The sequence below is a fragment of the Diceros bicornis genome, chromosome 28 (genome assembly GCF_020826845.1).
Source record: "Diceros bicornis minor isolate mBicDic1 chromosome 28, mDicBic1.mat.cur, whole genome shotgun sequence".
Lineage (NCBI taxonomy): Eukaryota > Metazoa > Chordata > Mammalia > Perissodactyla > Rhinocerotidae > Diceros > Diceros bicornis.
In genome coordinates, this window is record NC_080767.1 from 19,423,397 (window position 1) to 19,435,456 (window position 12,060).

Genomic DNA, 12,060 nt, shown 5'->3' on the forward strand with positions numbered 1-12,060 from the left:
TTCTCAACAAAATAATAGCAAACTGAATTCAGAAGTACATTAAAAGAAGCATACACCATGATCAAGTGAGATTTATCCCTGGGATGCAAGGATGGTTCAACATACACAAATCAATAAATGTGATATACCATATTAATAGAATGAAAGATAAGAATCGTCTGATCATCTCAATAGATGCAGAAAAAGCATTTGACAAAATACAATATCCTTTCATGATAAAAATGCTCAACAAATTAGGTATAAAAGAAACAATATGGGCCGTGTATGACAAACCCACAACCAATATCATAATCCACAGTGAAAGATTGGAAGCTTTTCCTCTAAGATCAGGAACACGACAAGGGTGCCCACTCTCACCACTCCTATTCAACATAGTACTGGAAGTCCCAGCCAGAGCAATCAGGCAATAAAAATAAATAAAACAGGGCTGGCCCGGTGGTGTAGCAGTTAAGTTTGCGCTCTCCACTTCAGCGGCCCAGGGTTCACAGGTTCAGATCCCAGGCACGGACCGATGCACCACTTGTCAGGCCATGCTGTGGCAGCATCCCATATAAAGTAGAGAAAGATGGGCTTGGATGTTAGCCCAGGATCAATCTTCCTCAGCAAAAAGAGGAGGATTGGCATTGGATGTTAGCTCAGGGCTAATCTTCCTCACACACACAAAAAAAAGACAGAAAGAAAGAAAGAAAATAAATAAAAGGCATCCAAACTGGAAAGGAAGAAGTAAAATTGTCTTGGTTTGTAGATGACATGATCTTATGTTTAGAAAATCCTAAAGACTCCACCAAAAAACTGTTAGAACTAATCAACAAATTCAGTAAACTTGCTGCACGCAAAATCAACATACAGTAAACAGTTGTATCTTTATACACTAACAACAAAACATCTGAAAAAGAAGTAAAGAAAACTATCCCACTCACAATAGCATCAAAAACAATAAAATACTTAGGAACAAATTTAACCAAGGAGCTGAAAGATCTACACGCTGAAAACTCCAAGACTTTGATGAAAGAAATTGAAGAAGACACAAATAAATGGAAAGACATCCTATGTTCATAGATCAGAAGAATTAACATTGTTAAAAGGTCCATACTACCCAAAGCAATCTACAGATTCAATGCAATCCCTATCAAAATTCCAATGGCATTTTTCACAGAAATAGAACAAACAATCCTAAAATTTGTGTGGAACCACAAAAGACCCCTAATAGCCAAAGCAACCCTGAGAAAGAAGAACAAAGCTGGAGGCATCACAGTTCCTGATTTTAAACTATATTACAAAGCTATAGTAATTAAAACAGTATAGAATAGCATAAAAACAGACCTGTAGACCAGTGAAACTGAATTGAGAACCCAGAAATAAACTCACGCATATATAGCCAATTAGTTTATGACAAAGGAGGCAAGGATATACAATGGGGAAAGGACAGTCTGTTTAATAAACAGTGTTGGGAAAACTGAATAACTACATACAGAAGAATGACATTGGACCTCTATCTTACACCATTCACAAAAATTAACTTGAAATGGATTAAAGACTTCAACATAAAACCTGAAACCATAAAACTCCTAGAAGAAAACATAGCTGGTAAGCTTATTGATATCAGTCTTGGTGATGATTTTTTGGATATGACACCAAAAGCACAAGCAACAAAAGCAAAATAAACAAGTGGAAATACATCAAACTGAAATGCTTCTGCCCCACAAAGGAAACCATCAACAAACTGAAAATGCAACCTGTGGAATGGGAGAAAATATTTGCGAATCATTTATCTGATAAGGGGTTAATATCCAAAATATATAAAGAACTTATACAACTCAATAGCAAAAAACAAAGAATCTGATTAAATAATGGGCAGAGGATCTGAATAGACATTTTTCCAAAGAAGACATACAAATGACCAACAGGTACATTAAAAAGTGCTCCACATCACTAATCATCAGGGAAATGCAAGTAAAAACCACAGTGAGATATCACTTCCACCTGTTAGAATGACCATCATCAAAAAGACAAGAGTTAACTGGTATTGGTGAGGATGTGGAGAAAAGGGACCCCCTGAGCACTATTGGTGGGCATTTAAATTAGTTCAGCCACTAGGGAAAATAGTATAGAGGTTCCCCAAGAAATTAAAAATAGAACTACCATATGATCCCAACAATCCCATTTCTGGGTTTATACCCAAGAAAATGAAAACAGGATATCAAAGAGATATTTGCACTCCCATGTTCATTGCAGCATTATTCACAGTAGCCAAGATATGGAAACAACCTAAGTGTCTGTCAATGGACAAATGGATAAAGAAGATGTGGTACATACACACAATGGAATATTATTCAGCCATAAAAAAGAATGAAAGCTTGACATTTGCAACAACATGGATAAAACTTGGGGGCATTATGCTAAGTGAAATAAGTCAGAGAAAGACAAATACTGTATTATATCACTTATATGTGGAATCTAAAAAAGTCTAACTCATAGAAACAGGGTATGGTAGTGGTTACCAGGGTGTGGGGGTGGAGGAAATGGGGAAATGTTGATCAAAGGGTACAAACTTTCAGTTATAAAATGAATAAGTTCTGGGAATCTAATGTACAGCATGGTGACTATAGTTAACAATACTGTATTATATACTTGAAAATTGCTGAGAGTAGATCTTAAATGTTCCCACAAAAAAAAAATAAATGGTAATTATGTGAGGTATGCAGGTGTTAGCTAATGCTATAGTGGTAATCATTTTGCAATATATAAGTGTATCAAATCAATACATTGTACACCTGAAACTTACACAATGTTATCTGTCAATTATACCTAAATAGTGCTAGGGAAAAAAACAGATACAGAAATTCAGCAGAGGAAAATACATGTTTGCATTTCCCATTCTCAATGGCATTAATAGGTCCTTTATGAGAGCGTGAGGTCCAAAGTTCTGTCTATGCGTATCCAGTCTCAGGGTACAGGAATGAGTCTGTGGTCTCATCCCTTCTTTAACATAAGCCACTTCTCATTCTATCAACACTCTCACCGTTTGCAATGCCTCTTCTTTGGACTGACCTTGGGGTCTGGGGCTTCTGGTCACTAAATTTAAAACTCAAATGAATTTGTGAAGCATAACCACAAATGGGAGGTAGGGAGAAATTTGATGTGGTCGTTTTGGAGTCCCCCACCCCAAAATGGACCATTTAGTTTTATTTTCTATATTTTTAAAGGAGTTGATGTTTCACACTATTACAGAAAATAAATAGAACTTTGAACTATATTTTAAAATTGATATAGCCGATTGAATGTACTACCATGTTTCATACTGTCTCTCTCATATCTGATAGTCACATTCCGTGTCCCCCCCAATGTCCTCCCCAATTACAAGACACGTGGTGATGCAACAGGACAACATATCCCCCTTTACCACTGAGCGTTTCAGCCACGATAGGTAGAGAGTGTTCTGCTCAACAAAACAGACACCATCCCTGGTGTTTCGTGGGGGCTTTATCTGGTTTTAAATTGATTAAAGGTGTTTGTTTTTGTTCATAATAAAAGGGAAAAGAATAATGAATAACAGCCAGTAGCCGCACTAAATTGCTACCAGCTGTTCTGCATTTAGACATAGGCGGTAAGCGTTCTTTTTACAATCAGGCAGCTTCTTTTATTGGCGTAGCTGTATGTTTTAGAAGACAGCCAAAGTTTTACTGACTTTTCCAGGTAATTGAAAAGATACTGCAAATATTGATGACTGTTGGAAATTTTCATAATTTTTAAAAATCTAGTTTTGAGATAAAAGCACTTGTTTATAATTGCTGGGGTTTTGGACCCCTTCCCTGCTCCCCATCCTCCCCAAAAAAAGAAAATGTGGCTGGAGAAATTTCTGTAAGAAACACATGGAAGCCTAGTAATGAGGGCATCTTCTGATTCTCTTAATATTCTTGAGACAGCCAAGCACCCTTAAATTAACTTCATTTTTCTTTGCTTACTTGTGTTTGAAATAGAAGCCTGTCTAAGCTCCAAGTACTATAGCTGGATTCTTTTTGGCCCTGGCTCATCTCCATGGTATTGAATCCTCCTTTTACATTTTAAATTGAGGGTTTTTTCATATACATAACCGTGGCCTCCTCATGTTTCAACGGGTTTCCCTGCTCAGCTGCTATTAGAATCTGCCTTCACCCCTCCAAATTATACACTATTTTCTCTGGAAGAATTTCCCGATGTCTCCTTCCATCTGTTCTATCTGCACAGTGGCAGAATTGCCGTGAGGTTTGGGTCATGTAGGTGCCTCATCTAGGTTGGTTTCTATGCCTCATCTTCAGGCTCATTGAATAAAAAGTCCATAAAGGGGGGCCGGCCCGGTGGCGCAAGCGGTTGAGTGCGCGCGCTCCGCTGCGGCGGCCCGGGGTTTGCCGGTTCGGATCCCGGGCGCGCACCGACGCACTGCTTGGCAAGCCATGCTGTGGCGGCGTCCCATATAAAGTGGAGGAAGATGGGCACAGATGTTAGCCCAGGGCCATCTTCCTCAGCAAAAAAAGAGGAGGATTGGCGGATGTTAGCACAGGGCTGATCTCCTCACAAAAAAAAAAAAAAAAAAAAAAAAAAAAAAAAAGTCCATAAAGGGGCCAGCCCCGTGGCCTAGTGGTTTAAGTTCAGCGTGCTCCCCTTTGGTGGCCTGGGTTCGTGGATTTAGATCCTAGGTGCAGACTTACACCACTCATCAGCCATGCTGTGGTGGCGACCCACATACAAAATAGAGGAAGATGGGCACAGATGTTAGCTCAGGATGAATCTTCCCCAGGGAAAAAAAAAAAAAGTCCATAAAGACAAAAAAGCCACACACTCAAGGTTACAAAAACCTCACACTCACCAACCTCCACACATGTACAAGTATGATTAGAAATACAGATGCTGAGTTTACAAGCTTTTCAGGAAGATTGATTTCTCAGAGGAATTTATTTTAGAATCCTTAAAAAATGCCAAAAGAATAACACCCAGGTGGACCTACAACCTTCAAAATGAGTTAGACCTCGACATTAGGACAAATTCTAATAAGGAAATTGGTTTTAGGCAAAGCATGTGTTTTACTTCTTGCTTTTACAATGGAGGTTAAGGAGGACAGAAGGAAGTAAACCACCAAGTGCTTGGTAAAGAGTGTGAAGTTTTAGATTTCTTGTACAAAAAGAGATGGGATCATTCAGAAATTCTGGTCACATTCCACCCTCCCAAGGGCCCTCATGCCTAGGCAGAGTCCCGTTCACGCTGTGAGCCCCATAACTCACCAGAGGAGAAGGGCAGTCCCCTCAAGGCCCTGAACTTTCACCTCTATAGGCATAATTTATGGGACCCAGTGCCAAACGAAAACACAGGGCACTTGTTTCAAGACAGTGACAGCAGAGCATTCAACTAAGCATGGGCTCTCCTGAGTGCAGGACCCTGTGTGGCTGCACAGGTCTCACGCCCATGAAGCCAGTGGGTCTGTGGGAATAACAGCTCTCTACCCTCTCCTCCACCCCTCCTCTCCCAGTTCCTCCCACTTAACCTCCACCTCGCTTTCTTGACGCAAAGTCGAGAAATCCCCACGGAGGGAAATTCAGAGCTATGACACTGCCCGGGCTGATGATGACGTCATGGTTGCCTCACCTTGAAAAGAAGATTTCAGTTGCTGGAGACACTCAATATTTTCTTAATCTCTTTCTCCAAATCTGCCTGTTAATGCAGTACCTGGCCTTCTAGCAGAAGCAGAGAACTTTTCAGAAAGTTAGAGATTCGAAGTATCAAAAGTCTCTCTTGCAAACCACGAGATGAAGTGGACTAACTTTTGTTTCTTTTCCCCTTTAATTTGATTTCCTGTGGGAACTTCCTTTCCTGTTAATAGAATGGAGGTAAGATATTGTTATTATACCAATGTTTTGTTTTGTGTTTGACATGCCATTTATTAAGTGTCTACTATTTGCTGAGCACTATAATATTTCAGAAACTTTCTCATTTCTAACCCTTTTAATACTCTTACAAGATGATGAAGATGAAGATAGGTAATGTCTATTGAATACTTACTATGTATCAGGCACTGTGCTAAGAGCTTTACTTGTATTATTTTAATTTGTCCTCAGGACATCCCTATGAAATAGGTACTATTATTATCCTTATTGTACAGAAAAGCAACTAAGAGAGTTCCTTTGAACTGGAGAGTTCAGGTTACTTACATAGCTAGTAAATGATAGCCTTGGAAAATGAAGCCAGAACCAACTCCCCAAATCTCCCTCATAGCTTTCTCCTGTAGATAAGATAGGATCACCTTGTAATATAATATTTTGCAACTTACAGTGTTTTATTTGCATAAAATTGACTTTCATAAAAATTCTATGAAGTGTGACAACTATTTTTAATCTAATTTTACAAATGAGGAAACATTCAAAATGATCAATTGATAATAATAATAATAATAATAACAGCTACATTTTGTGGTACATTATGATTACCACTTTTCTCATATTAACATTTCGGCAACTTTATGGGGCAAGAACTATTATTGTTTTTTCTTTATATGAGGAATCTATATTTCATTTTTTACTTATATGATTATAAATAAAATTTTTTTATTTAATTTATAACTCCATTTAAAAAATTAAAATAAAAAAATTAAATTACAAAATAAAAATAATTAAAAATAATTTAATTTAAAAAATTTTATTAGTTTTTTATTTATATAAATTATTAATCTATTTATATGAGGAATCTATTTCTTTATATGAGGAATCTGATGCACCAAGAGTTGCCTGGACCAAATAGCTAGCAAACTACAAAGCCTCAATCTCAGGTCAGGTAGATAGACTTAAGAACACAGATTGGTAACCACTGCGATAACCCAGGTAGCACAGTAACAGAGCAGGACCTGGAAGCCCAGCCACTGATTCTCATTCCATGGAATGAGGTAATTCATTGCATAAAAAAATTTGGTTTGTTCTGAATCTTGTCCCAATTCATATAGCTTTGATGCATTCATTTACCTGGTAAATAGGTATTGAGACTTAACATGTGGCTATTACAGTTCTAAGAGACAGAGTACTGACCCTCAAGGACTCTGCAGTGAAGCTGAATATCTACTGAAGGGTTATCCAACAGAAACATGCTCAAAGGTGAAGCAACATGCAGACCACCAACAGTAGAAATGTCATCTTTCATTCACATTCACACACCATTCAGCACACCTGTCCTCCCTATGCATTTTTAAACCACTCTCTCTATTGCTGGCATATATTGAAAAGTATAGAAACAAAACAAATTGTACATATTCCCTGCCCTCAAGGAATTTATATTTTTCTAGAGGACACACACAGACACAGAAAGATTAATTCAAGGCAACATCATGATGGAAGCATGTACAAATTCCAAAGGCTCCAGGACAGGAATAGATCATTCACGTGCAAATAAATGCAAATGAAAAATTTTAAATTAGTAGTCAAATAAATGCTAATTAAAGAAAAATTCTGTATCATTTTTCACTTGTGATAACTCAAGCACTCTCAAACTCTGCTGGCAGAGAGAAAATTGTTATAACTTTTCTAGAGAGCATTTGACAATTTTTATTAAGAGCCTTAAAATGTTTGTATCTATTGATTGAATAAATCCACTCTTAGTGAACTATTCCAAAGAAATAATAAGAGTTATGAACAACAGAATTAAAAAAAACCTTATGGGGCCGGCCCTGTGGCGTAGGGGTTAAGTGTGCGCGCTCCGCTGCTGGCAGCCTGGGTTAGGATCCCGGGCACGCACGGATGCACCGCTTGTCAGGCCATGCTGTGGCAGCATCCCACATAAAGTGGAGAAAGATGGGCACAGATGTTAGCCCAGGGCCAGTCTTCCTCAGCAAAAAGAGGAAGATTGGCATGGATGTTATGTCAGGGCTGATCTTCCTCACACACGCACACCCACACACACAAACAAAAGCCTTATATTCATCAGTGAAACATATGAGCAATGTCAATATCTACCAATAAGGGAAATTGATGTGATTAAAAAACAGTTTTTGAAAAGTAATTAATGGCATCGGCAAATGTTTATATCATACTATGTAAAAATGCACGATACAAAAATGTGTTTACAGGATAATTCAATTATATGGTATATATGATTATATACTATGTATATACTACATATAATACTGTATATATTGTTATTATGTATATACTGATTATAACTGATATATGTACAAATATGTAAAATATATAAAGTGTTTATTTGGCTACTATAATTAATTTTCAAGTTTTTTTAATTTAAAAATTTTCTTCTTTATGCTACTCTTTATTTTACATAATAAATAGGTATTAATTTTAGCCAGAAGAAATACAAGAGGTGTTTTTCAGAGGAGGCTGTGCCCTTCCTCTTGAGCACATTAGGTTGGGCATTTCAGAAAAATGACATTTGACCTACGTCTTAGAGCAGGGATTGGCACACTTTTTCTGTAAAGGACCAGATATTAAATATATTCGGCTCTGTGGGTCACACAGTCTCTGTTGCAACTGCTCAACTCCACTGTTGCAGAGCGAAAGCAGCCACAAACAATTCGTAAATGGATGAATGTAGCTCTATTCCAATAAAACTTTACTTATGGACACTAAAACTTAAATTTTATATATTTTTCACTTCTTCTTTTGATTTTTTTCAACCATTTAAAACCGTGAACACCATTCTCAGCTCACAGGCTCTGTAAAAACAGGCAACAGGCCAAATTTGAGCTGGCAAATTTGACAACAGGCAAGATTATATCTGTTGGCCCTGCCTTAGAGAATGAATCATATATAGATGGAGGCATGAAAGAGTAAATACAATTCCAGTTTGCTTTGGGGACGGAAGTGGCGTAGAACTCTGGTCATCACATTTGTGGGGAAAGTACAACGGGAGACCAGGATGTTGCTATATAAGGACAGAAGATTTGCCTGTACCAGAGGAGAGGTATAGCTATCCGGTGTGCCCCTCCTCGGGAGGGCAGGAAAATAGGGTGTGGCGTTTCCACTGGAGTAATGGGGTTGTCTTAACCCAAACAAGCCACAGGTGGTCATCCGCACGTGCCCTTGGAAAAAATAGTATGTGTTCAAAGGGAGTAGAGGTCTCCCTCATAGAAACTGCAAGATCACATTTAAAAATGTTCTATTAAGGGGCAGGCCCCCATGGCGTAGTGGTTAAGTTCAGTGCTCTCAGCTTCAGAGGCCCGGGTTTGCGGGTTTGAATCCTGGGTACAGACCTACACCACTAGTCAGCAATAAAATGGAGGAAGATTAGCACAGATGTTAACTCAGGGCTAATCTTCCGCAGCAAAAAAAAAAAAAAAGTTCTATTGAATGTGATTCATACATGTTAAATCAGAGAGAAATAAAAATAAAAGTTGTAGTGAAAATCCTTTAAATATTCCATTTGACCAAGGCGAGTTATTTGTTATAAAAGAAGTTAAAAGGGGGACTTCAGATCAAATATCTATTGTTGCTTCTAAAAAGAGAAACTTGACAGAAAGGGAGGTCAGCCAGGTTTAGTCTGTCAGGAGGCGAGAGAGGGACAGGCTCCATGTGCAATATTAACTAGCGTTTTTGGAGATAGTTCGGCAGATCATTCCAAAATAACCAGCATTCTGGGAGCGGATCCCTGTGATCTCTTCCCCACTGTTCCAACGAGCAACAGGACCAGCTGCTTCCGGTGTTGCTCCCTGGCCGTCCCAAAAACTGCATGCGGAGAAACACGACTTCAGTTGGGTAGAGAGGGGTCTCATCACTTGTAAAAGACAGCAGAAGACACCAATGGAAATTCTTTGCATTCATCTTGTTCCCCAGTTTTTGTTGTAAGCTCCTTTAAAAAATGTTTTAAGTGAGGAACAAAATGGCCCAATTTGCCTCCATGTCTTACCTCTAAAATTTGATCAACTGTGTAAAATTTGAGGTTTATAATAAATCTACATAAGAAGAGAGAAAAAGGAAAAGGAAGTTGCTTAAACTCTGAAACTGTGACTGGGCAATCTCTCTCTCTCTCTAAGTCTCTCTCTCTCTCTATATATATACATATATAATGTATGCATATACTTGGCCCTACATATCCCTTACTTTGTGGAGCTAATCTTAGCATAGATATACTACCGAAACTAAGTTTTGAACTCTCCCAGGAACTCATCAGAGATGTAGAAAATTAATAAGAACCATATACTTTGTATTCGTATGGTTTTTCTCAGCACGCAAAGGGTTTCACAGACTAGTTATCTTCAAGAAAACCTTCACGATTTTCTTTTCTGGTAGAAAGAAAAACCAAAATTACAACCAAGATCTCATTTCTATTCAAAACCTAGTCTGCTTTTTTTCTTTCGTTTTTTTTATCTTTTCTTTTACATCATGTCCCCAGTGCTCAAAAATAAATGAGGACTCAATACTATTAAGCTAACTGAGGTTGTTCCAAGGATTTTTCTAGGGCTTCTATTAAGAGAAGCAGCAGAAATCCAGAGAGACAGATTATTAACTGATTGTTGATAATCCTTATCACTGAGGCTAGTTTCCTTAGTTTTTCTTTTGTGTATGTTTTCTTAGTTTATAATGTTTTCCAAAAAATTGATTTTTGCTTGTGTAATTAAAGGAAAAGTCATGAATATTTTTTAACTTAAAAACACTCAGGGAAAAATAAAGAACAGAGTCATTCAATAGTTAACACATGACAGCAGAATCTGGATGAATAATTCTTGGCTCAGAGACACTGGGGAAAATATTTAACTTTTATGTGATACGGTCTTTTTATTAAGTGAAAAGAGTCATGCTTGCTCTTATTCATCATCCCTTTTTACCAAGATATTATATTACTATGTGAGACTATTTTGTAAACCAGTTTGAGGTATGTCTGGTTATTAGGTGTTATTATTCAGTTTCTTAAAGCACAGCGTCCTTGCTTCTCTCAAACTTTCTTAGTGTTATCGTCAACCAGGTTCCCTAAGAGGCAGGGTCATGAGCTATTTCTCTGGGTGTTTTCTCAACCTTACCTGGCCCAGGTTTTCATGGGAGTTTTGTGTTTTCTCATTCAAGGCCTTCATTTTAAAAACCCCCAACAAACTACAAGTAATACAATAAAACTCACGTTGGCTAATTAGTGAAAGGCTAGTATGAATTAGAGGAAGATTCTATACTACAAAACATTATTTTAAAGTATACTATTTCTTGGAATTTCATTGTTTTACCTAAATGTGTTGTTTCTCATTTAATGGATTGGCTTTAAAGACTAGTCAGTGATGGTTTCTAATTAAAGTACCAATTTTTCAAATTCAAATGGAGTCTCTCAATTTAAAAATTTCCCACAAATTCCAATTGGTTTAATTTTCTTACCTTAAAATTCTTTACATAAAGATAATAAAATGCTAAATTGCAACAGTTATACAAATCTAAATGAGAATACAACTTAAGAGGTTCTGTCCTTGTTAACAATATAAATCTGATGGACGGCATAAGAGTATGTTGAGACTATCACAGTGCCTACACATAATAAGTGCTCAATAAATATTTGTCAGGTGAGTATAGGAGTTATTGTTATAATTCCCAGCATTCCATTAAGGGGGCAGTGGATATGTGAAGAGAGCAATGTTTTCCATTCTCCCTATTATCCTCTTCAGCTGTTATATCAGATAAGCTTTTAATCTTATTTTTGTGCTAGCACTATAGAATTTACAGGTTTTTTCCACATATTTACATACCTATTAATATTATTAATGGGTAATAATATTACCCACTAACACACAATAATCTGAGTTTAGTACTTACATCACTCTACAGATTAGGACATTGGGGCTCTGAGGGACCAGACTACTTTCCCCAAGACAGGTGATGAGAATGTAACAAAGCTAACGATGTTACTTAGCTCCTCTGAGAGCCGTATCCTGTGATTTCTCCTCGCTACATAGCTTTCTTTTTATTCTTTAATGAAATTCTGGGAAGATGCATGAGTGAGAGATCTGAGTATGGAAGGTGTCACAAAGATGTATGTGTTCTACAAAATTCAGGTACTTAGCTACCATAACACACAAACTATGTTCACAAAGCTGCAAGCTTTTTGGATCAGAGCAAT

The 12,060-nt window shown here is 37.5% G+C and overlaps 1 protein-coding gene across 5 annotated transcripts in view; it reads left to right on the top strand.

Annotated features, from left to right (window-relative positions):
• The window catches only part of MUSK (muscle associated receptor tyrosine kinase), an 88,328-nt gene that overhangs the window by 60,268 nt on the left and 16,000 nt on the right, over window positions 1-12,060 (top strand). For all 5 annotated transcript variants that reach the window (XM_058524732.1, XM_058524736.1, XM_058524734.1 and 2 more), the window contains one exon: window positions 5,855-5,861. In XM_058524732.1, the coding sequence (XP_058380715.1) occupies window positions 5,855-5,861 (7 nt within the window). The remainder of the gene's footprint in view (window positions 1-5,854; window positions 5,862-12,060) is intronic.